At 33.5% G+C, this 24,260-nt stretch overlaps 6 protein-coding genes across 8 annotated transcripts; 4 read left to right on the top strand and 2 right to left on the bottom strand.

Moving 5' to 3' along the window:
• Positions 1 to 6,335: 6,335 nt before the first annotated feature.
• Positions 6,336 to 7,634, top strand: LOC143188102 (uncharacterized). Its single transcript, XM_076392164.1, has 2 exons — positions 6,336 to 6,688; positions 7,436 to 7,634. The coding sequence occupies exons 1-2, from the start codon at positions 6,417 to 6,419 to the stop codon at positions 7,473 to 7,475; spliced, it is 312 nt and encodes a 103-aa protein (XP_076248279.1). The 5' UTR covers positions 6,336 to 6,416; the 3' UTR covers positions 7,476 to 7,634.
• Positions 6,972 to 10,363, bottom strand: Not10 (CCR4-NOT transcription complex subunit 10). Of its 2 annotated transcripts, XM_076392163.1 has the most exons (10): positions 9,511 to 10,363; positions 9,076 to 9,398; positions 8,885 to 8,991; positions 8,659 to 8,810; positions 8,375 to 8,574; positions 8,034 to 8,310; positions 7,608 to 7,958; positions 7,427 to 7,536; positions 7,280 to 7,358; positions 6,973 to 7,198 (listed from the first exon to the last, which is right to left on the bottom strand). In XM_076392163.1, the coding sequence occupies exons 1-10, from the start codon at positions 9,923 to 9,925 to the stop codon at positions 7,143 to 7,145; spliced, it is 2,070 nt and encodes a 689-aa protein (XP_076248278.1). In that variant the 5' UTR covers positions 9,926 to 10,363; the 3' UTR covers positions 6,973 to 7,142. The 2 variants fall into 2 exon arrangements, with proteins under 2 accessions (XP_076248277.1, XP_076248278.1); XM_076392162.1 differs by having other exon boundaries at positions 6,972 to 7,198; positions 8,375 to 8,810.
• Positions 10,364 to 11,698: 1,335 nt separating this feature from the next.
• LOC143183968 (uncharacterized) lies at positions 11,699 to 14,543 on the top strand. The gene is made up of 4 exons (XM_076385844.1): positions 11,699 to 11,797; positions 11,870 to 12,995; positions 13,061 to 13,626; positions 13,706 to 14,543. Exons 1-4 carry the CDS (start codon positions 11,738 to 11,740, stop codon positions 14,306 to 14,308), a joined length of 2,355 nt encoding a protein of 784 aa, XP_076241959.1. The 5' UTR covers positions 11,699 to 11,737; the 3' UTR covers positions 14,309 to 14,543.
• A 153-nt stretch (positions 14,544 to 14,696) lies between these two features.
• LOC143183974 (peptidyl-prolyl cis-trans isomerase FKBP8) lies at positions 14,697 to 17,208 on the bottom strand. The gene is made up of 5 exons (XM_076385855.1): positions 16,975 to 17,208; positions 16,182 to 16,490; positions 15,893 to 16,092; positions 15,528 to 15,829; positions 14,697 to 15,434 (listed from the first exon to the last, which is right to left on the bottom strand). Exons 1-5 carry the CDS (start codon positions 17,002 to 17,004, stop codon positions 15,121 to 15,123), a joined length of 1,155 nt encoding a protein of 384 aa, XP_076241970.1. The 5' UTR covers positions 17,005 to 17,208; the 3' UTR covers positions 14,697 to 15,120.
• On the top strand, positions 17,158 to 19,580 carry Ppib (peptidylprolyl isomerase B (cyclophilin B)). 2 transcript variants are annotated; one of them, XM_076385878.1, is made up of 5 exons: positions 17,158 to 17,252; positions 18,302 to 18,375; positions 18,741 to 18,948; positions 19,031 to 19,215; positions 19,296 to 19,580. In XM_076385878.1, coding segments are annotated over exons 1-5 (603 nt in total). In that variant the 5' UTR covers positions 17,158 to 17,251; the 3' UTR covers positions 19,431 to 19,580. The 2 variants fall into 2 exon arrangements, with proteins under 2 accessions (XP_076241993.1, XP_076241982.1); XM_076385867.1 differs by lacking the exon at positions 17,158 to 17,252 and having other exon boundaries at positions 18,125 to 18,375.
• Positions 19,581 to 20,356: 776 nt separating this feature from the next.
• Pgap1 (GPI inositol-deacylase) lies at positions 20,357 to 24,239 on the top strand. The gene is made up of 10 exons (XM_076387575.1): positions 20,357 to 20,752; positions 20,932 to 21,085; positions 21,158 to 21,268; positions 21,348 to 21,451; positions 21,512 to 21,955; positions 22,025 to 22,278; positions 22,369 to 22,794; positions 22,873 to 23,259; positions 23,331 to 23,708; positions 23,786 to 24,239. Exons 1-10 carry the CDS (start codon positions 20,597 to 20,599, stop codon positions 24,048 to 24,050), a joined length of 2,679 nt encoding a protein of 892 aa, XP_076243690.1. The 5' UTR covers positions 20,357 to 20,596; the 3' UTR covers positions 24,051 to 24,239.
• Positions 24,240 to 24,260: the final 21 nt, after the last annotated feature.

Here is a 24,260-nt window from a genome sequence, read left to right as displayed (position 1 = left end):
ATTAAAAAACTATCGATACAAAAAATCCTCAGACGCCATTCAGAAAATGTAACCGGTTCTCCTCGTCGCTGGGGCGCGCGCGCACACTTGGGGAGAGCAGTGGACTCACACATGCGCGCACAAGTACTCGGGCAAGTACTTACAATTAGTGGCAGGGAACGCAGCCCCAAGCAGCGAGAGGGAAAGAGAGAGACTCGGTCGATATGTGGTCACAATGAAGGGTGTGGCATTCGAGAGGACCAAAAGCTCTCTCCTGTCTGCTTTATCCTACCATTGGCTGTTGCCAGGTGTCGAGAATGGCGGACCTTTCTCTCGGCCTCGGCCCTCCTATGCTTTTAACAGCACTTCAACTGGAGCTCCTTGCGAGCCCCGCGAAAGATTTCGCATTAATTGCGACAGGGGCGGGAGCGAATACCTGCTTTCTGATTTCTCGGTCACTGACGTGAGAACAGATCCATGTAGCCCTTCGTGATTATGGTCCAGCTTGAGTAGGTGTTCTACTTCGACGATTACTTGCTCTGGTGTTAGGTACATCAGCAGTTCCCTGTGGATCTTCATGCAAATTTAGGTTTTTGTGGATAGGGATCGAGGAATGGAACTTAATTGAACATTCAAAAAGTGAGGTCACAGATAGACTGTGCTAAAAAGTATAATTCCAAGGAAACATATGTACCATTGAGCTTGTATCAAGACAACCCAGTAAATCTGACTCACAGAATAAAGAATGTTCCCAAAAGTGATCGAGCTTCCCAGTAGAGAAAGGATTCAGCCAGAAAATGACGTGTTCGAGATTCCCAGCAAGCAGCACTTTAATGGAGACACGTGTCGCGGGTATTTTAGATCGTCTGGGCCCATCGTGCCGCGATGATGAAGAGAACGACGGACGTTCGAGGAAGATTGATGAGGTGTGTTTACTGCTAACTAATTCCCGTCTGCTGCCTGCTCACGTCTGGCTAACTAACTTTTGCTAGCGGAACGAAGCCTGAAGTTCCCCAAAGTTCCGTCGACAAATTGTTTGAATTCCGCCACGGTGGAGCCTGGTGATTAGGGACGGGGAGAATTGAGAGAAGCTGCTTTAAATTTTGAGGGATGTCGAACCCTTCCCCAGTGTTTTGGAAAACGAATGTCCTCTTGGCGAGTGGGATAATTAATGGAGCAGTCTAAATCTGGTGACGTCGCCACGGTATAATTTTATCTTTGTTTCTTGATTCCAGCAGAATGTGGAGTCCTAGAATGTCTTCTATCGGAGAATTCTAGAATTTCCTGTAGGTTTTAGAATTTCTTCTAGGGAGCCTTAGAATCTCCTCTATTTTTTACAAACTCTTCCAAATTAATATTTTTTAAGAGCATTTTTTTCAGCCAAACTTCCTATTAGTTCTACTTCACCTGGACTAAAGAAAAGGAGCTCTTCCCTAGAAATACAGTGACAGTAGTCGAGCTCAACGAGAAGAGCGAAGCGCCAAGGCATCCGCGCAGAGGTGGTTAACGAAGCATCACCCTGGATTAGGTTTGCGTCAAGCCACAAAACCAGCCTCTTCTCGGGGTTCGGCGTACGATGAAGAAACGGAGGTTATTCCTGGTTGAACAAACACTGGAATGGGTCGCGTGCGCCTCCCACATATTTATAGATTTTATCTCTCTTTGACTTCGCCGAGGCGAGCAAGCGAGTTCGTGTACTCGCGTGCAGCCAAGGGGAGCCGAGGAGGAATTCCTGGGGGCGCGAAAAGAGGGAGGAAATTTTCAGCATGACTTTAACACAGCTCGAAACAAAGTGTTTAACATTTACTAAAATTCATTAACCTGTCCGCTGCCGATCACGCGCTGGTGCGTGATAAGGCTTCTTCTAGAAGGTGCCGTTCACGCACCATCGCGTGAGATATCTGTGTTCAGTTTATGGCGAGAGTCGTGACTGGCAGTTTCGATGTTATATTTCTTTCTAGAAGTGCACGAACGTGTTAACACATTGGAGACCGATGATTCATTACCTCAGGCGGTAGCTTCTCGTTAACCTAGGGTAAATTTGAGTAAATTTTTGTACTTAGAAAACTCAGCAAATACCCTAATCTCCAATGTATCCATAGTTCCACTATCTTCTCCAGACATTTCCGATGAACCATCCCACTACTTTCGAGCGGGGGTGTCCAGAATCAGACGACCCAAGTGCCTCTCAAAGAATCACTGCGAGCGTCGAAGAGCTGTCCCCTCATTATTTATTCAACGCCGTTCCCGTAATTTTCGCCCGTCCGCGCACAATAAAAAGACAAACAGAGGTGAGGGCCAAGGGAGGTGGCGGACAGTTGTCACCGTCGTTCAATGGGGGGATTTTTCACGAGCGGCAGAAACGGTACCCAGGCCGAATCGGCCAATTGTTCGATCGTTTCGCCCTGTTATTTTTATAATTCACCGTATCCTCGATCTTTCCTGCGCTGGCTCTCCCGTGGCAGTGTTGTTTTTATTGGCCGCATTTAGGGAACGGATCAGGAGACAGCGAGCGAAAGGGACCAGCGGTGGAGAGGGACAACCTCCACTGTGGAGTGTCAGAGAAAGAGGGTGAGAGAGAAATCGGTGGGAACGGGGTGTTGTTTCATCCCTCCAGCTCCTCGTCTATTCTATTCAGGAGCACCTACATTCTAGCGCCTAAACTGAGCCAGAGCTAGGATAGGTCGGTCTAGGGAAAGAAAGATACGATTTCGATAGATGGAGAGAGAAAGAAGAGAATGTAAAGGAGAGGGAGAATCGTGGAGGTGCGACGGGGGTTGACAATACCACAGTCATCCAATGTTATTTCAGCACGAATTCCCTCCCTTCTTATCTCACTCCCTTTCTCCTTCCTCTTTACCTTCCCTCTCTCTTTCTCTGCCCGACTTCGCTATTCTTCTTCCCCTACTTCCTCTTCTTACTTGGTCTTCCAGTTTCCTCCCCTCCAACCCTGTCCACATTTCATCGACCTCCTCATTTCTCTTTCTATGTAGATACTCCAGGATCCCCGTCCATTTCGCCCGCCGCGAAAGAAAACATCCCCAGCTATTCCTCGCGCAATTGCTTCCACGGATTTTCCGCGCCGCGAGAGGGAGAATTATTATCGTCGCTGATAGACACCGAGGAGCTGGGATGGTGATGGATTCATCGAATGACGTGGGCCTGTCGTCGGTGATCGGCGACATCTGGGGCCTCGGGAGGGTGTATTTATAGGAAGTTGTGTATCGGTGTTTCGTACACTTTGCGACAGTGACGTTATTCGGAAATTATCATTTCCTGTGTGATGAATGTGAGGAGTGAGGAACTTTAGCTACGTACTAATTAAATAGATTTTAATAAGAGATTTCTTTCAGTGTTCTGCATAGTAAATGTGAGTAGATACAGATTCTGAGCAATGGTGAGAAAATGCAAGGGTTTTTTAAGATTGTAGATTTTAAAGGGTTTGATTTTTTAGAATGTGGATGGAATAGAGTAAGCATGAAGAAATAGTGAGGTTGTAATTAGTCCTACCGAGTACTTACAGTGATGAAGTTTTCAAATAGAAGTGGTACAGAAGAAAGATAGAGTGATAGTGGAAAATACTTTGAAAGTGTTCAATCAGTATTGAATGTTGTTTCTTCTGAGATCTTCATTTGATTATTTAGTGCATAGTATAGTTGTTGATAGCTCCAGCCATTTTTTAGAAAACCATGAACGCGTGATCCCGAAAATTAGGCGTCACTCTTCCGGATTGGAAGGAGGCTTCTTTGTGCCTGAAATATACCCAGGGATCTTGAACGAGTGGCATCTGTAATAACAACGTCCGTTCTTACGGCTCTCCCTCTACGTACGCTACCACGTACGATGGGTTTTCGAAACTTCGATCAGCTGGGATCGCGTCAATATAGCAACGCTAATCGAAACAGGGGTAATTGTAGAGGCTAAGATCAAATTAGTGTATCGACCTGTTCATTAACGCTGGAACTATCGAGTCCAGGAGAGTCGAAAGTCGAAATTCATTCGTACGATTATTCATTCTACACGTTTTATTGTTGAAACGCATTATATTTGATTTAGAAAATATCTGAAAGTGGAATACATACGTTTCAGTAGGTGATGAAATATAGGTATCAGATAGATTTAGGTACCTATTTTAGCCTCGGTAGTCCTAGAAAATTCGAAAATTTATGTAGTTTAATATTTACCTAAAATTTGCTAAGCTTAAAAATTTGAAAGTTTATATCTGGAACACAGAGCCAAAGTATATTAAATCGCACAAAAAGCAAGTAAACTTAATACACTTTGGTTCTGAGGTCCAGATACCTGAAAATTGGAGCATTTAAAAATCAAAAATTGAGGTATCAATAGTTCCAATAAAAATTCTCTTTCCTAGAATCCTCAGTGATATTTTCCAGGCTTTCGTCTAATCGCTTCCTTCCCAAAATACGAACTCACGTATAGCACAGTATCTAAACTTATTTAATAGCCATCGAGGATCCCAAAATTCCCTGAATCGAATGGCTGAATGAAAACGGCGCGGTTCGACTGAATGAACCAGCGTACTAGCGCCGCTACGCGCCAGTATATTGTTTTGGTTATTTTGGCAAACCTAACACAACATAGCTTGTTGTTTAACAAAATAATTGATTTTGTCGCCTCGTCTTTGAACTATGCTCACGACCCTGTCCCTCCCTTTTTCTTTTCCCTCTCTCGCTCGTGTCTCTTTCACTCGCTGTCTTTCGACTCCTCTATGCAGCGAGGCTCGCGTGCCAGATAGTTGACTACTTAGGCGGCGTACAAAAACAAATTGTTCGATTCGGTTTATTTATCCCTGATGGAAGTTTCGAATGGATTAACGACGCGAATCTTATTGTCATTGATCGCGCGCCATCCACGATACATGGGAGGGGATGATGAACAGACCGTGAGGAATTCCCTCAGCAGTGTTTATTAACTCTCGATGAGTGTGATATAGAATCTTGGAGCTCGATCAATAACATTCTTTTATACTTTATGTACAGTGCAGGCCAAAGATTTGGAATCACTTGCTGATAATGTATTTGAAAGTCAAAGTAATCCTTGCTTCCTTTTATTTTCTAAAAAGAAAAAATTTCAGGAGTAGAAAATGGAATCAAAACAATTATAGGTACTAGTGATCGCTATGATCAATAAGTACGTACTAATTTGGAGGGTATAGGGTTGTTAAAAACGCGTAATGCTAAGCTGACGACTGACAGTGTCTTCGCTTTTCCATCTCGCTGTAAATTGAAGGTACACGAGAAGAAGAACGAAGAAAGTTCTCTGTCGCCGCCTTTTTAAAGCCAACAAAAACATTCCCCGCGTAAATAGGAGTGAAACCATTTTTGTCCTCTTTCCCCTCTGTTTAAGTGGATGGCCTTTAATTATCACATTCTATTATAAAACTTCTAAGTGGCGTGCCACAGAAAATAGAAGAGCTGTCGTGTCTGTATCACGAATTATTTCTTGTATTGATATTCATTTAGATCTGGTGCAACTTGTAGTTATAAAATAATTGACATTACTATAGGGTTGATAGTGTTGAAGAAACCTCAGGTATCATGGGGTCATAGACTCGAAAAAGTATGAGCGAATAAATGAAGAAGTGATCCATTAGGTAGGAAGCCCCAGCTGACACACCCTGACGCTATCAAAACACGCCTTAAAACTTATATTCCCGCGTAACGGCGTTATAGTAGTGGAAAAACTGTGTACGTGAGATAAAATAACAGAGTGTAGTTAACAGGCTTGAGTAAAAATATTCATGCTAACTTCCATCCCCTCTTCGTCTTTTTCTCTTTCATCCCCCTTTCTATTTTTCTCTCCTTACTTGTTGCTCTTTTACATTTTTACTTACCATCGTGTATTTTTGTATATCATCTGTATTTAGAGGGAAGGTATTCTGCGATTGATTTTATGTCATTTTGAGGTCTTGTGTTTATATTAATGTATTACTGCATATTGAATATATACATAAATGTAATGCTACGAGTTGCCAGCATGTTTTGTCTTAAGAGTTCTCAATTGCAAAAGGTTAAAAGTTGAAAATTCATTTTATGAACTATATTCGAAAAAGTAGTAACTTCTTACTAAAATAAGTGCGTGAAAAAGAACTAGTTCTGTCTAGTAGCGACATCTATGCATGAAACGTTATTTCTTCTATTGATAAAGTTGTGATCTACCTTGAACTAAGTCGATAATAGGTCTATCATTACCGACGGAGTGTACGATCGATCTATTATCTTATGAGAATTTTGTGGTACACGGATGGAAATATAAATCGCGCGAATTGCAATCTTACTGTTATTCACAATTCACAGCTGGGACAGAATCGACCCAAGTCTCAGAGATGGGGCAGCGCATACAAAAAATAAAAATAGAGAAAGTAGAAGATAGGGGCAACAGAAGCAATAAGTGTAAAATTGGAGCAAAACTAACCTATGGTTCACGATGACCAGTGGTCAAGCTGCCCATTGGTCAAGGGAGTTCAGGATGACCAGTGGTCAAGGAAGTCCAAGATGACCAGTGACCAAACTTGGTCAAGCTCTCCACTGGCCAAGGGAGTCCAAGGTCCAGGAGTCCTTCCAGTGGATCCTCTGGAGGATCCTCACCCGCTGGAGGACCCGCGACGAGTGAGACTCTTGTGTTCCTGCAGCGGTATTTATACTCCCTTGGAGAAGGTGGGGAACCAACGAAAGAAATTCTTCGGGTGGTAGGAATTTGGAGATTGCTCTAACGAACAATATTTTGCAAAGTATTAATATTTCCTATAAAATAATCATCGCAGCAACAATTTCTGCTACATGTGTTGTTAATAACAATCGCCCTAGCAACACTTTCATACTATTAATATTTATGTTTATTAAATAACAAAATATAAAGAAATTTGCAATCTTGTAACGTTAGACTTTTTAGTAAGGCTGTATTTCCTGCAATGATGAATCATCTAAGGATCGTTTAAGGATCGTTTAAGGATCGTTTAAGGATATTTGGGAAAATGATTAGAATACTCATGCATCTTTTGCAATATATTTAAGAAATTTTTCACTTCATACATTAAACATTTATTTACATACGTAAATGTGTACAATTCATGTACATTGATAAAAAAGAAATTTACATAAAAATTCAATTTTATTACATTTAATTATTAAATTTACTGCTCATCAACGGTATTGAGGACAATGTTGCTTTATTATTGACCTTGAAATATCAGCATGACCTGTAATAACAATTCAAATTAATTTATCATTCAAAACTTTTTTTTTATACTATTTATAAATGAAAGTATAATTGTTATTACCTAATTGTAATTCTATGTATAAAGCTAACATTATGACATGTATTGGAATATCACAATCTGGGCCTTTCGACATCCAAACCTAATAAATTTATATTTATTAGTAATATTATCTATGTATATATATATTTAAATATATATATTAATTACTTGTTTCAGCGTTTCTCCAGACTTATCAAGTTCACCACGGATCGCGTAGGCTACAGCTAAATTGTAACGGAACACAGCAATACCCGTAGGAACAGTCGTCGGATACCACACTATAAAATTGAATTCATTAGATCAAGAAATATTAATAAATTCAAGATGAAATAGGACACATTTATCTTACTTTTGATAGGTTTTGAGATAACTTCCTCAGTTTTTTCTTTATCCTTTTCCTGGGCATCGGGAATAATAGGTATAAAAGTATTCAAATCCTGTATATTTTCTGGTTTAAGGTATTCAATTGCTTCGCCAATTTTATCTAAAAATATCAAACTTTCTGCAGCATAAAGATTTCCTAACATTCTGTATGCTCCAGGTAATTTATTAATCTTTAATAATGATTTAGCATGTTCGAGAGCAACAACATAGTCACCTAAACATAAAGATACGTAAGCACTTGCTGCTAGAACACTAATTTTCAAATTTAATGCTTCGACAGTAGAAGCTAGCGACATTATACTTAAACGCTGAAGACCTAAAAAAGTTATTTTTTTTTAATAGTGATTATATTTAATATTATTTACAACTGTAAACTTCAAGTTTATCGTACCTAAATTCTGAGCAACTTCTAATGGCATAGGTGCAATATTTATTAGTGGTATATGAAGGTCATTGTTATTCGGTAATAAATATAATGCGTTTTTTAAACAAAGAGATGCAAATTCCAAAGTTAATTGCGGTATAGCAGATGGAAACCCTTCAGGATGATATTTCGTATCTTTGGAAAGAGATGATGATAAAATAATTTTCCTATAGATTCCAGTACCAACAACTTTCTGTACTAAATCTTTTCGTCGCTTTGGAATATTAAAGTCGACTTCATTTGTCTGAAAAAATGAATAAAAAATTAAATTTTTATTTAATACCATATAATAGAGTATTTATACTTACTGGTTTATAATGATATATACAACATTCTGCAACTCTTAGCCAAAACTTGGGATTATTATGATACCACTGAGCAGCTTCCATAAAACAGTCAAAAGCTGCTGAGGCTTGCCCTGCATGTAATAATGATACGCCTAAACTGTATATTAATTCATAGTGTTTGTTTCCACCAAGCGTGTACAATGGTTGAGAGGATAAAGGATCTAAATAAAATTGATTTCTTTGAAAGGAATTACTTGTAGCAATAAATATAAAATTATAAAGCAGATATCGATTTTTATATTTACCACTGTCCTTTGCCTGCACACCTTCTATAGCACACTTGTTCTCATGCAAGGCTTTTCTTAAGTAGAAACAAGCTAAATTAGCTTTACCCATGGCAAGATGTATACATGCCATATTATTATAATATAAAACAGCAGGACATTCTCCAGAAGTTCTAAACATATTACAATATTATTATAATATGGAAAGTCTATGTATTAATACAAAGTAAGTATAAATCTAACATACTTGAAATCTAAATTTTCTGACTTTACAGAGTTCAGTAATTTGATAGCTTTTTTGTAATTTCCTCTTAAATATTCGAGATTAGCTTTCAGAAATACAGTTGATATATTCTGGAAGGAAGTAAAATATATGAAGAAAAAAATTAATTTGATCATAGTAAGTAAAAATAGTTTAAATATATCATTATATCTTACTGCAGGTGTACCCAGAGAGACTAGCGTTTTCCATTCCCTTTTACACAATTTTAATTGATGCTTCATGAGATATATTCTAGCTTTACATTTTAGTAGTTTGATTTTAAACGCATCTATAGCTGTATCAACTTCCTTTTTTTGTTCTTTTTGATCCTTTATTGATTTCATTATACCTTCCTTATCAACAGATTGAATTTTAGAATTGTCTGTTGATATAAGCTCACTTTCTATATAATTTATTAAAGATAATGCTCCATCTGGTTGCTCTGTTATTATATGTAGCTCTATTAAAAGAAGGCAAACTTTGTGTGCTAGCGATTCCTCTAAAATAGAATGACACGCATAAATAATAATTCTTTTACAAGGACCATAGTCTTGTTTCAAGTCAAAAAAATAAAATGATAGAGTTTTTAAAACAGTTAATTATTTTCATACCCATAGGTTCTATAAAAGCAAATAATCTATTTGCAATATCAAGTGCTACATTGTACTGTCTTGTATGATACAATAAAACTGCTTGATTATACTTCATAACACTTTTCTCAATATTAACTATAGGTTCAGGTGAATCGATAGTAGACATGTGTCCACATATTGCATTCAGACTTTTCCTCACCAAGTCTATCTTCTTCAAGTCATTTTTATAACATTCTACTATAACTTTATTATGCATCACCTTCAAATCTTTGGGCCTGAGCGCCTCCAATTTATTTAAATACGATAAACAAGTAGCATATGAGCCTTTTTGGAATTCAGAATACGCATTTTGAGCTAATTCGCGTTCCTGTTCCACGTTAACTCCTGGACCGATATCTTTGCTTTGAGTCTCGGATGTTTCGCTCATTTTCATTTATTATACAATAATACGTATCATGTCATAAAATTTGATTAAATTGTCACGACTTCAAAGTTACACATTTGACATTTGTAGAGGTTAAATATACCTAGAAAAATTATAGACAAATTCCCGGCATTTTCACGAAAATTGGCTAAAATCGAGACTGTACAAATAATGTTAAAATAATTACTAAATTATTCGAAATAGTTCTGTATAACTATCAAATAATTCTGAATTTTGGGAGTTTAACAACACTCTTAGAGTTTTCTGTTAAATGACATTCTCTTTGATGATACGGTCCTGGCACTCAATTGTTGTAAAGAAGAGTAAAATTGTTTATTTAACGAGTTATGCGCTATTTCAGACTGTAAAATCATTGTACAATCTCTGTAGATTACTCTGAAGTAGTATTGAGTACCAGGATTGTTTATTTATTGCAAAAAGCAGCATTTAAACATTTGGTTAAAACATGGACAGTGAAATAGTATAGCCATCTAGCGGCTGCCCCCAAACTACAAAAATTAAAAAATCGCTTATTTATTCATTTACGGGCAATCAAATGATTCAAAATCATTCTAGAGACTCTACAGATCATTATGCAACAAGAAAAGTCAACGGAAATTGTTTATTTATTGTAAAAATATCATTTAGAAAATAGAGCTGAAAATGGCACTGGTGGCGCCATCTAGCGGTGGCTGCAAGAATTAAATTAGTTATACCTAATTTAGTTCGAGGGCGGCATCGCTAGATGGCGCCACCAGCGCCATTTTCAGCTCTATTTTCTATATGCTATTTTTACAATAAATAAACAATTTCCTTCGACTTTTCTTGTTGCATAATGATCTGTAGAGTCTCTAGAATGATTCTGAATCATTATATTGCTCGGAAATTAATAAATAAGCGATTTTTCAATTTTTGTAGTTCGGGATCATCCGCTAGATGGCTATACTATTTCACTGTCCATGTTTTAATCTAATTGTTTAAATCCTTTTGCTACAATTTTTAAACAATTGTCACTGTTCAGTGTTATTGCAAAATGAATTATAAAAGGCCTGTAACGGCTTTATATCCTCAGATCATAAATAAATTTTGCAATACAAAGCTACATCGTTTGCAGGACAATGTATTTCATAAAACCAGTTTATAACAATAAACAATTCATTTTATATTACTTTGACTGTATAAATTCATAACAATATGTTTGTCTTTTGAATCAGCTGATGTTCTATCAGTTAATTTTTATTTATCCTACTTGAAATTGTCTTTAAAAATAACGACTAAATCATTTCAAAATTTCCTTACGGATCTTAATCAAATTTTTTGAAATAAAAATATAATACTTATCGAATTAAAGTTCAATACGGTATGGGTATTCATTATAGCACACATTAGTATTTGTGAGATGTGATTTATTTTATTCTAATAATGTTTTAATTACTGCTTTTACATATGTATATTTAAAAGCCAATCAGGATATCAGTACTGTAGATACAATAGTTACGTTCGATAGACCATGTTTGACAATTTAAAAAAAATAACGCAGTGCAAATTAAAATACTATAAACAAAAAAATGCATTTTTATACCGATTTTTTCGTAATTTAATTAGAATTATGTGAGGGAATTACTCAGCGTGTTCAAATTGTAACAGTTTTTTTGTAACTGTTTAATTTTTTAAGGTTATATCTAAGTGCAATTATATGAAAGAAGTCATAGAATATTTAATTATTCTCAAGTTTAATCCAAAAAACATTCTATAATTTCACCACGATATCATTGAAAGAATCCTTCACTGAATTAATATTTTTTTAAAATAGTTTAAACAATGTCAAGTAATAATGATCAACAATCCAAAACGCGATTGCTTCATTCATTTGACAATCAGGTAAGATTTAAAAAATATAAACGAACAAAAAATATAACATTGAAATGTCTAATGAATTTAATATTTTGTTAGGACGACTTGGTATTACAAACAGTACAAAATATGTCTTCAGGGACTAACGAAGCTGAAGCCTTTGATTATTTACAAGAATATGTAGATACTTTTGATAGCAAAGATTCTGGAATTAATATATCTTCTCTTCCTACAGATAACTCAAGTAATGAGTTTCAATTAGATACTATAGTTAATAATTACAAGAGTATAAACTTGAATGACACAGATCAAAATTTTATAAAAATTGAGAATACTTCACAGAATGGAATTACTGCTCAAAATGGAATAAAAAATACTTATGTAATACAGGACCATTCAAAAATGGAAAATTTAAGTATGAAATCTATTGTGTCATTTGATGAAGAGAGCATTTACATTGACAATACAAAATTAAAGTCAATCACACAATGTAATACAATGAATTTAACAGATAAAGAGAAAGAGAAGCCAGTTATATTTGAGAAAACTATTTTTTCACAGATTAAACATAAATCTCATAATCTAGAAATCAGCAATAAAACTTCATGTGATGAGAATAATGATCCTGAAACAAAATTTATGACATTGACTACTCAAAACAAAGGGAAAATCAATAGTTTAGATATATCAAATAAGCAAGTTAAAACATGTAGTCAGTGTTCAATGACATTTAAATATAAGAGACATTTAGATAGACATCTGGAAGGCCACCAAAAAAATAATTGTTCTCATTGCAATGCAAAGTTTGCCAGGCGCAAACACCTTGAAATACATTTGTTTCGTTCACATGGTGAGAGAGTAACAAAGTATCCACATTCTTGTGATGCTTGTTCCCGTAGTTTCCCAAAACGTATTTTATTAAATCGTCACAGGGCTAAACACAGTTATGAAAATGGCAAGGTGTGTTCAGATTGTGGAGAGATGTTGAAAGTAGAAGAAGATGATAAAGAGCATAAAGAAAATCATTGTACCAAAAAGCAGTTTAAATGTAAAAGGTGTTTGCAAACATTCAGTATTAAACAGACATATCTGACTCATATCCAGAATCATGATAATCATAAATGTTCAAAGTGTGATGTTACATTTGCATCTAAAAAGAAAGCACATGAACATTATAAACTGGTACATTCTTCCAAAGTAAATGATAATAAGATATCAAATAATGGTGAGTTTTTTTACAGCACAAAAGCAGAAGTATATATAGAATTCATGAAAATCATTATTTTGCAGGTATTTATTTTTGCATTGACTGTAGACACACTTTTTCTGAAAAGGATGATTATTCGCGTCATCTGGAATCTTCTTTGCACCTTAATAAAATGAACAGAGAAATACCACCTAGAGACAATTTTCCTTGTCCAGTTTGTTCTAAAAAATTAATTTCACAAAGAGCACTTGACCAGCATGTTAGACGTATACATAAAGGAGAAAAAAGATTCATATGCAACATATATGGTTGTACATTTCAGTGTGCAAGGAAATCAGACTTGGATAGGCATAAACAATTGCATGTAGAGCAACGAAACATTGTATGTGAACAATGTGGAAAAACTTTCACTAGTGTTAGTATTCTTAATGATCATGTCCTGTACATACACAACAAAGAAAGACAGTTTATCTGTGAAGAATGTGGTAAAGCATTTAAACGCAATAGTTTATTGAAAAGACACAAATTATCCCATCAACAATATCGACCATTTGCTTGCATGGAATGCAGCACTGCTTTTAAAAGGTCCCATCATTTAACGCGTCACATGGAAACTTGTCATAGAATTACTCTTGAAAAGAAAAAGAAGGTGAATTTAGTTATACACATTATTTTTTTTATTAGTATATACATGCCACTTATTTACAATGTTATGTAATATCTAACAGGTTGTAAAACTTATGAAAACAGAAGATGGTCACCTTGTTCCAATACCAGAAAAACCAAAAAAGTTGCAGCCTAAAAAACTAAAAAATAAAGAAGGATCTATTATAGTTTTAGCAGATGAAAAAATGACGTCGCCTGAGGCTACAGATATTACTGATGAACATTTCAATTCAAATTTAGAATTACAACCATTACTCAATTCCGCTGATCTCCCTGAAAATCCGACGCTCTCGTTGGAGCTTATAAATTTATCGCTTACTTCAGATTCTACCCCTCAAGTTCTTTCCCTAGTAGACATTAATACAGAACAGATTGTAACTGTAGAAGTTTCTAATCCTAAAACGCTGACAATGAATGATCTCATGGATCAATTTGATACAAATTCTAATGAAATATTGAATCTTACAAGCTATCACGATTTAGAATTTCAAAATGGAATTTTGAATTCGGATCAAAATTTTTACGACCATACAAATTATTCAGAATTGTCGTTAGGAGCTGCTGAAGGAACGCCTCTTTTTGTAGATTCAAACATTAACAAGGTAGATACTTTGCCAATAGAAAATTATTTGAATCAACCGTTTTCATCATTTTTAAATCTTTAATTAAAAGTTGAATTATTTTTTAATGATTTTATAATTACCGTGGCTCAAGTATGAAACTATATAGTATAAAAACTATTTGATACCGCCCAGATTGCTACAAATATAATTAGAAATTTTGAATTAATGATCGACAAAGAGAATGTGATATGTTTTATGATATTTAGATTTTATCGAAACTATGTTTGCATTTACTAAATTACGATTGTATAAGTTTTACATGTTTATTTATAATTGTTTATATTAAATTTTATACGAGAAATACAAAATGTATAAATGGCATAAAAATATTAACTTCAGGCTGTTTCATTTTAAAAATATACTTTTTAATCAACGTGAATGTTAAATTATTTTATTAAAATTAAAATTATCCTTGTAGAATATGATTTACATAAATCGTATATTTTTCATAACAATTACAATCTTAATTTTATACTTTTTTAACATCATGTATACACAATGTAAATGACTGATATACAAAAGTCTACAACAATTTTCTGCAATACAAATATGAATATAATAAATAAGTTAACAAATTGCAAAATCTTTTGCAAATGATACAAAATAAAAACTTAAACAGTCTGATTAAAATACCTCAACAAAAGTTTATAAACATTACATTCTTGACTTTTATTTATCTGTATGTTATTGAAGCATCAATTTTTTACAGCTTTCTTACTTTTACACCCACGTTTTTTATGGACAGTTTAAATGGACAAGGAATAATTATATATTGGTACATTTTACAATATTTAGTCTAAGAATTGTCTTTTAGCTTCATTTGTTTTTAAGATCACGTTCAATTTTTTCTTTTTTCATGAAGTAAATCTGTACAAAAGTACACCCACAAGTGCTGCACTTACACCTCCTCCTATTAAACCCCATGTAAGCTTTGAGGTAATTTTACTTTTGTTATCGTTCTTTGTAATTTTTGAAAGCGCATTATTGTTTTTATTCGTGCCTAACATTTTACGGTACAAATTTTTCTCGTGTTGAGCATCTTTAGCATTCTTCTGTTTTAAAATAGTCAGTTCTGCTTGAATAGCTTTCGATTCTGGTTCTAATTTTGCTGCTTGAAGTAACGTCTGATATGCTGATGCATGTTCCCCTTTATGATGTAAAATTTTTCCTGCAAATAGCCAAATGATTTAGTGTGTACAACTCATTGTATGTTAAGGAATAATGTGTCAATACATTTTCAGTGTATTTAAAGACAATATACCTTTTCTGAACAGTGCTTTTACATTTTGTGGTTGACAGCTTAAAACACTTTCTACACTTTTCAAAGCTGCATCATAAGCTTGTGTTCTCATTTGTGCAGCTGATAAATTGTTATACACTTTCATGCGATCCTCCAATAATGCCTGTAGTTCTGCATCAATGGTAGAGTCTTCAACTTCATGTTGGTAAGATGCACGACTCTCTGTTGGTAAAAGGAACTCTAATGCTCTTCGATAGCACTGTATTGCAAGTGTTGGTTCATTACGTGTAAACCACCAATTCCCGCGTTCCCGTTTTTTGTTACTGAAATATAATAATTATTTATCGATATATACAATATTTATGTTTCTTTTAAAAAATAATTACCCAATTTCTTTTCGTTGACTGATACTAAGAATCTCAATTTCTTCTTCCAATTCACTAGACTTCAATTCAACTGTATAGAAGATGGTAGCATCAGGTGGTATGTTTGGATCTTTTCCTAGTTGACCATATGCAAATCTTGGGTCTACTTCAATCTCAGCAACTTCTTCTACATCCATAAGTGCAACTGCTAGATCTAATCCCTGCAGTTAACAGATATAATGAAAATAAATATTTTCATACACAAATTTTATGTGTAAAATGTTTATAAGTACATGATAGCACACAACACCTGAATCACTTCGACATCACCTAACTGAATTTTGAGATTCTCATGTTCTTCAACTATTGTACCATCTTTCAATTTGCCAACAATTTTTAAAGTGCACATATCAGATCTGTTCGGCCGTGTTCCATTTTTACCCTTTCTAATGACTTTCTTTCTGAGCTGTCCATTTCCCAAAATATCCATCCATTCCTCAGGTTGAGGGTCATTTAAAGCTGCATTTGTCATTGGATCGTTTGGATCTACATCGAAGTTCAATTCATTTTTAATGAAGTCAGTCTGTGTTGTTCCTGGATGCACTGGTTCATCTTCCATCTTAAAAGAATTTCAACAAATTGATAATTTTGTCTAACTTAGGAAGCTACATAAAAATTAAAATAAAACAGTATTCTTTAAAAATTACTTATAGAAAGCAACGTCTCGCATTGTATCAAACCAAAAAGCTGATAAAAAACCATTAATCCTATCGTAAATAGTAGTAAAATTTTAAGTACGTCATAAATCAACAATATTAATTCACGACACGAATACTTTATATCGATGAAACATAACCGCGCGTAATTAGTAACAATTACAGAATAAAATTCGAAACCATAAGTCAATCGAAATAAAAAGTTCTCTACTTTATTTGACAAATCGATGGATATACGACGAGTGTGTAATCGACGACAGAAAAATGCACACTCATTTGATAATCGAAAAAATATGAAGCGGGATTAACGTTGCAGCTTTTTGTTATGCCACGGCGAAAATACGCTAAAACCCTTTAAAAATCATTTTGAATTTCTAAAAAACATACCTCAGTGTTCTTAAAAGTTTCAACAGTCATTGCGAATGATAAAAAATAACGTATATCTGCTTATTCGTAAAAACACGCGACACCGGTTGGCTTCACTTGCTATCTGAAATCAGCTTCAAATAAATAGAGAACGTAGATCGAGAACATTCAGTCGATCATCGAATTTCTATTGTGTTCTTTTATGCATTATTTATGATTACGTAAACGAATTTGTGTTCAACAAAAATCAATGAATCCCATTTAATTGTTTAATTGCTGTGGAATAAGTTCATGATCAAGTAAATGGCTTTTGCTTTACGACTAATTTCATGTTTTTTCAACCAACAAAATTTCAATAGATTAACATTTTCTAACCGTTGCTATCCCCTATTTAATCCTTTTCTTATTCGATATGCAACTTTTTCCCCCTATTTTTCCGCACGTAACGTGCAACGTGCAACACGTATTGTGCAACATTGAGTTCGTACAAATTGCACATTACAAATTTCTATGCCGCACGTAGTGCCTTTGTGTATCGTAACCATACAATCTAACGCTACAATGACCGAACAAAAAGGGCAGTAAATTATTGCTGTGACGAATTGTACGTATATGCCTAATGGAAAAATCTCTGCGATCATATCAATCCTTACAGTTTTAAACGTTTTGTTTACTTTTTATGTATGTGTACCACTCAGCCAATATTATATTAAATGTAGAACTGAAAGTATACGAATATTGAGAAATAAAAGTACGTTAGACTTACATTGGAAATAAAATTCATATCAAAATATTACGATATCTTTTATTTCCGGTACCTAAAACTGTAACATTCTTAAATTATATGTATTTAAAATATTTGTTAATTAAATAGAAATCGAATATTTAAAGTATACTCTACAAAAATAGAAAATATGTTACTTCATTGTCGTTTAATCAATCAAAAAAATGTCACAACAATATTTCATTTGTAACAATTCATATTTTTTAGGCGTCAAATAAAATATTCGATCTCTAACCTAAAATAATATTTAAATTCTAATTTATTTCAAATTGTAAATCTTGATTTCCTTCAACTTCCCATTAGTGTGTGTCCTGTGTTCTGTGAGCTACATTTATAAAGCATTTTTCTTTTCATTTTTTTTTTTTTTTTAAATGCGTTACTGCCGAGGTGAATGTAACCAATCGAATGATCCCACATTTCTAACATATGCGCGTGCGCAAAGGATCCACGTTCGACTGTGTTCCATTCTGACTTCTGACAGAGCACAGTCGTTGAGAAGTCTTTGTCCTGTTGTTTCTTGCTGAATTCTTACCTTTATATCAATAATGAAGTTACTTTTGTTAGTGGGTGTCGTGCTATCGGTTTTTTGCTCGTGTAGTAATGCCGACGATAAGAAAGGCCCGAAAGTAACAGACAAGGTGAGTGAATTCAACAATAGTATATTGTATACCGGTATACAATGTAAGAGACGCGTTGTCTTGTTACAAAGAATTTATGTTTTTGTGCAAAATAGGTAAAAATAGAATTTTTTATAAAACGGGTCATTATTGTGGAACGATATTTTAACGTTTATTATCGAGAATTGTTATATATGATAGTATTTACTTTTTCCTTAAGTTAACACGTGCACGGTAGTTTTTTTTTAAATATATATAATAATTATTTTGTAATCTTATAATTTATGTTAGTTTCTCATATACATTAATAAAACATGACATAGGAAATGGCAATTTGTAATTAAAGATTTGTTAGATTATTGTAAATAATTTACATATGTGTATAGGTATGGTTCGATATTAGTATTGATGGAAAGCCTGAAGGAAGAATTGAAATTGGACTTTTCGGAAAAACTGTCCCAAAGACTGTTAAAAACTTCATAGAATTAGCTAAGAAACCTCAGGGAGAGGGATATAAAGGTAGCAAATTCCATAGAGTCATCCGTGAGTTTATGATTCAAGGAGGAGACTTCACAAAAGGAGATGGAACTGGAGGTTTGATGATTTCACAAATGATAATATTAAGTTGACTGTTCTATAAACAATATTATATATTTTAAAAGCATCATTTTTTTAGGACACAGCATATATGGTGCCCGATTTGAAGATGAGAACTTCAAACTGAAGCATTATGGTGCTGGATGGTTGTCTATGGCAAATGCTGGAAAAGATACTAATGGTTCTCAGTTCTTCATAACTGTGAAACAAACTCCCTGGCTTGATGGTAGACATGTTGTTTTTGGCAAAATAATTAAGGGAATGGTATGTTTTGTTATTATATTCTACTGTATTATGCATATAAAATATCATACATATTTAGTGTATATTAATATTTTTTATAGGATATAGTCAGGAAAATTGAAAATATAAGTACTGATACCAGAGATAGACCAACAAAGGATGTTGTAATTGCTGATTGTGGAGCAGAAGTTGTTGAAGAACCATTCAGTGTATCAAAGGAAGATGCTACTGAATAAAAAATTATATTTTTGTTTTTGACTAACTGCTAATGGTTGCTATATAATGAATGAACGAATTTATTTACTCTATTAAGATGATTTCATAGTTCTGTATTCCAATTGAAATTGATCTACAAAGAAAATGTAATATTAAATAATTTCTTTTGATATGGTCATTTGAAATGCTGATTATTACAAAAAAAGTACAGTGATACTGTATAACTTCTCTTTTTAAATACTAAAAAAAGCTGTTTATCTACTCGCATAAATCCATAGACTATATAGTGATAAAAAAGCACAATACTGTATAAAAGGTATCTTATCATTCATTATCATCTTATCTAGACTTTTATGAAAACTTGTATACATGCCAAACAAAGCAATAAATTTTATATACCTGTAATTGCATTTTTTAATTACAAAATAAATATAGTTTTTTAAAGTTATGCATTTGTTATTTCTTCTCAGTTTATATATATTTATTTAATCTACAAATGGGAATAAATGAAATAATGCAATGCAACATAGTACCATGTAAGACAGTACTATGCATAAATAACAGTATTTTTTTAACTGTCAGTTTCCCAAGAATAGTTAAGCCTTTCACTTTAAAGTTCATGACATTCTCATCCACAGAATCATCTAAGAATTATCATTTTTATAAACTATACCTTACAACAGACTTATACAGCTTGAAAACTCAGAAATCCATAAAAAATTAATAAATTATAAAACTTATAAATTTAGAAAATTCATATTTTAAAGTTACGAAATTAAAATATTCTAAAAGAAATGAATATAACGTGCAATATATTTATTACTGAAAATTTATCAGTAAATAAATTTCAAATTTTAGTTATTTTGTATTTAAAATAAAATCACCTGTCTTCATTGTAAAGGAATTGCGCACTGACTACGAGATGCACACTAACCAATTTATCTCGCTGCGTTATAACCTCGAATCTTAAATATGTTGATATTTATGAACTATGTTTACCTTTTGATATTACAAAATTTATTTATATTACAACATGATACAACCCTTTCGTATCAGAAGTAATAATTAGTATTTTGAATTCGTCGAGATTGGCACATCAATTGACGAACATTTTTGCTGAAATCGTTCAAAACTTGCGTCATTTTTTATAGAAATCTAATATTCTGGTTAAGGAAAAGGCAAAAAGATGATTAAAATTAAATCTCTATTAATTTATGGCACATCTTTTTCATTTTTAATGCTCCTCCTTTTATTTTATATACTTGGTGCTGCTCGTTATGTCACGGATTTTGAAGAAAATACATGTGATATGACTTACATGTTTGAATATCCACAGTATGTGGTAAGTCAGCAAGAAATGTAGTTCTAATTTGTAGAGAAATGAATGAACACTACCCCACTTTACTCTAGTCCTCTTTACACATAACAGGCTGTCTGTGCACATTTAAAACTTTACTAATCCAGAATGTTAATTAAACTTCCTCTTATACACTTATCTACTAACTAAAGATTTTTTGTTAGAGAATATCCTTGGATAATGAGATAGAAGAACAATATCCTAGATATGGATTATACGCATATGGAGAAGGCTTTGTCACAGAAAAACTTAGAAGAATGTATTTCTCAGGAATACCAGTCCTTTTTATACCAGGCAATGCTGGATCTCATGAACAAGGTTCCAGACTCTGCTTGTGTCTTTATATTTTGAATATGCATTATAAAAACTAATTGTTTTATGTATTTTTAGTGAGGTCTATAGCTTCTGTGAGTCTGAGGAAGAGTTTGAAAGATAGGACTCCATTTCATTTTGATTATTTTACAGTTTCATTGGGCAAAGATTATTCTGCTTTATATGGAGGTACGTATTGCAAAAGAATATACTTCAATATTTTTTGAAACTTTACAATCACAATGAATATCTTCTTCTTTAATTCAAGGTGTATTAATGGAAGAGACTTTATATGTTTCACATTGCATACAGAAGATTTTAAGTTTATACAAGACAAATGTAGAAAATATTGTGCTCATTGGACATTCAATGGTAAATATAAAACTAATATATTATCAGAAATACATAATAATATGTTTGTTTGTTTTTCAGGGAGGAATTATAGCTAAAGGATCTGTTTTATTAACACCAAATGTAAACAGTAGTATTGCAAATATTATTATTACTTTGGCTGCTCCTCACACACCAAGATTAGTGCTAGATAGTACTTTTGCTAATTATTACTATAATTTAGAAAGTCACTTGAGTAAAATGAAAGAAGCAAGAATAAGTGTTGTATCAATAGGAGGTGGACCAAGAGATACACTTGTGACTGCTATGCAAACCTTAGATTCTACTGCAGATATTAATGTTCTTTCTACTGGTATACCAGATGTCTGGAAGTCTACAGATCATCTAAGTATCCTTTGGTGTAAACAATTAGTGCTCTCTATTGTGCGTTCATTATTTGACTCTGTTAATTATTCTCAAAGGCCTCCTAAAATTTCTTCCAAAGCTGAAGAGAGGATGCAGGCTTTATCCTATCATTTTTATTATGTAATGAACTTTTTTTTTACTGTCCTATCAATATAAAAACATTATTTCTAATATAAATAAATATTACAGCGTGCTTCTGGGAAAAAATTATACCATTATAAAGAAACAATGCAATTTGAACCTGGTGGTGAGTGGATAGAAGATATTCGAAGACATTATGTATGGAGTAATAAAAATTTATCTAAAAGGACATCCTCTGTTTATCTCATGATTAGACTAAATGGGCAACCAGATCACTTGACTATTGACACTGTAAATTTAGAATCTAAGGATTGGTTGTTTGCCTGCACAGCATCCAGGATACAAGGACAATCAAGAGTGTGGTAATAATATACTCTCATTTTCTTAACTCTTGAACAAAATAAGAAACCAATACTTTACTTTTAATGAGTGTCTATTCATTTATCTGTTAGCAACTGGGGCTGGAACTTAACAAATAGAACAAGAATTTTACCAGATCCTTTATATCGTTTAAGAAAGACTGTTGACTTGAATCTACAAGAAATAAAGTATCCTGATGTGACACATATTATTATAAAAATGACTTCCAACGATCTCGAAAAGTTTATTGCCGTAAACGTCGATTTATATTCCTATGATACAAGACTAGTACCTATTAGAGGCAATATACCTCTGTTAAAAAATTTACTTCCAAAGTTTCGAGAGAAAAAAACTGATATTGGACATATTAGATATTATGCTACTCTTATGAATGTTATGGATGTGATAACAATCGAAATGAAAGCATCTGAATGTACAGATCCCAAACATCATGCAATTGTTGAATTAATAGAACCATGGAGTATTGGAGTTGCACAAGTTCAGTTTTTTACAGTTGTGTAAGTACGAATAAATATATATAAATGTATTAATAAATAATTCAACAATACCTACACCTATTATATTTCACATTTTAGGGATAATGGACCAAAAACAATGCGAATTCAAACCAGGAACGAACATTCTAATGTTTCTCCAAGCTTAAGAATAACTTTAGATCCGGCTTGTTCGTACGCAATCAATATTCAAGAAAGCGGTATCGTAGATCAAATTTCCTGTATTGTAAGAGACCGCTGGTACCTTTTATACACAACAATTATCAGTTTATTATTGGTGTCACTGTCAATAAAAGTTAATCACGGGCACGAAAAAACTCCAACAATAATAGTTACCATATTTCTTGCATATTGCTATGGTTTAATGTTCGAATGCTTAATTGCTTTGGCAATACTTTGTGTATTTACCATTGGATTATGCTGTTCTATCATATTTCTTGGCTCAGTGGCACACAGTATTGCTGTTAGGTAAGATTTACACAGCTAACACGTTTGTAATACTCTAGAAACTGTACTGTTAAATTGATTAATTTTTTTAGATTTTTAGCGCGAGCAATAACTTTTTCAACAACATGGTCAGACTGGTTACTTGGTGGATTAAATCAGCTGCCATTTATCACAACAATTCTGGTTTTATCTTTAATTCCAGCAACTTGTGGAGCTATAGCAATGATAATTTCAGTTTTTCTGTATTTTTTAACGCTGACAAAAATGTACGAAGACTATTTAGAAGAATTGTTAATGGCTTCATTGCAACATTTTAACTGGATGGGACGATTTAGAGATGCTAAAGATAATGAGAAAGGACACGAAGATACCAGACAAAAAATATTTAATCATCTTATTCTTTTTATGCTTTGGTGTTTTACTGCTATTCCAGCTGTACCATCTGTCCTCGTTTGGGCAAAAAACTTCAGGTGTTTAATTCATTTTTTTGTACATAACACACATGCATATATGGAAATCATTAATGTACTTCTTGAATTTATTTCAGTTATGATATGAGACTTATAACCGAAGATCCTCTGTTGTATAAAAGTTGGATAGTGCTAGTAGCATGGAGCACGTTGGGATGGGTACAGATTCCTCCTAATTATCGTGGAAATCGATCACGAATATTGGCTAGTGTATTATATTTCTTGGGTTGGGTAGTACTTTTAATGGGAGCTGCACCCAATCCACCTTTTTATCAGTATTACATGCCACCTATTGTTGCTGGAGCGGTTACTCTTATTACATTAAATTTCATTATTCCATAGAATTCGTTTAAAAAATATGTTTTCCCTACAGTGTACATCGATTTCGTGTTCAAATATCGTGTATAATATATTTTATCTACATGAATTTTATTTAACTAACTAAAAAATTGAATGTACTGTGTATGACAATTGAAGATTATGTAAAAAGACTGTATTAATACAATTAAACAATAAAAAAAAGAACATTTTAAGTAACTTATATTCTACTTA

This window comes from Calliopsis andreniformis, chromosome 2, assembly GCF_051401765.1.
Source record: "Calliopsis andreniformis isolate RMS-2024a chromosome 2, iyCalAndr_principal, whole genome shotgun sequence".
Lineage (NCBI taxonomy): Eukaryota > Metazoa > Arthropoda > Insecta > Hymenoptera > Andrenidae > Calliopsis > Calliopsis andreniformis.
Note: the sequence above shows the minus strand (reverse complement) of the source record. Positions and strands in the feature narration are given on the sequence as shown.

Excerpts from the sequence above, each read along its gene's own strand:
- LOC143188102 (XM_076392164.1), top strand. The coding sequence starts at position 6,417 with ATGGTTCACGATGACCAGTGGTCAAGCTGCCCATTGGTCAAGGGAGTT. Across the intron at positions 6,689-7,435 it reads CGAAAGAAATTCTTCGGGTG|CGTTTCTCCAGACTTATCAA; the intron begins GTAGGAATTTGG and ends TACTTGTTTCAG.
- Not10 (XM_076392162.1), bottom strand. The coding sequence starts at position 9,925 with ATGAAAATGAGCGAAACATCCGAGACTCAAAGCAAAGATATCGGTCCA. Across the intron at positions 9,399-9,510 it reads TGCTTTTATAGAACCTATGG|AGGAATCGCTAGCACACAAA; the intron begins GTATGAAAATAA and ends ATTCTATTTTAG. Across the intron at positions 8,811-8,884 it reads TCAGAAAATTTAGATTTCAA|AACTTCTGGAGAATGTCCTG; the intron begins GTATGTTAGATT and ends TAATATGTTTAG.
- LOC143183968 (XM_076385844.1), top strand. The coding sequence starts at position 11,738 with ATGTCAAGTAATAATGATCAACAATCCAAAACGCGATTGCTTCATTCA. Across the intron at positions 11,798-11,869 it reads TTCATTCATTTGACAATCAG|GACGACTTGGTATTACAAAC; the intron begins GTAAGATTTAAA and ends ATATTTTGTTAG. Across the intron at positions 12,996-13,060 it reads TAATAAGATATCAAATAATG|GTATTTATTTTTGCATTGAC; the intron begins GTGAGTTTTTTT and ends ATTATTTTGCAG.
- LOC143183974 (XM_076385855.1), bottom strand. The coding sequence starts at position 17,004 with ATGACTGTTGAAACTTTTAAGAACACTGAG. Across the intron at positions 16,093-16,181 it reads GTGATGTCGAAGTGATTCAG|GGATTAGATCTAGCAGTTGC; the intron begins GTGTTGTGTGCT and ends TGTTAACTGCAG. Across the intron at positions 15,435-15,527 it reads AAAAGCACTGTTCAGAAAAG|GAAAAATTTTACATCATAAA; the intron begins GTATATTGTCTT and ends GGCTATTTGCAG.
- Ppib (XM_076385867.1), top strand. The coding sequence starts at position 18,283 with ATGAAGTTACTTTTGTTAGTGGGTGTCGTGCTATCGGTTTTTTGCTCG. Across the intron at positions 18,949-19,030 it reads AAAAGGAGATGGAACTGGAG|GACACAGCATATATGGTGCC; the intron begins GTTTGATGATTT and ends TCATTTTTTTAG. Across the intron at positions 19,216-19,295 it reads GCAAAATAATTAAGGGAATG|GATATAGTCAGGAAAATTGA; the intron begins GTATGTTTTGTT and ends TATTTTTTATAG.
- Pgap1 (XM_076387575.1), top strand. The coding sequence starts at position 20,597 with ATGATTAAAATTAAATCTCTATTAATTTATGGCACATCTTTTTCATTT. Across the intron at positions 21,086-21,157 it reads TGCTGGATCTCATGAACAAG|TGAGGTCTATAGCTTCTGTG; the intron begins GTTCCAGACTCT and ends ATGTATTTTTAG. Across the intron at positions 22,795-22,872 it reads GTTCAGTTTTTTACAGTTGT|GGATAATGGACCAAAAACAA; the intron begins GTAAGTACGAAT and ends TTCACATTTTAG.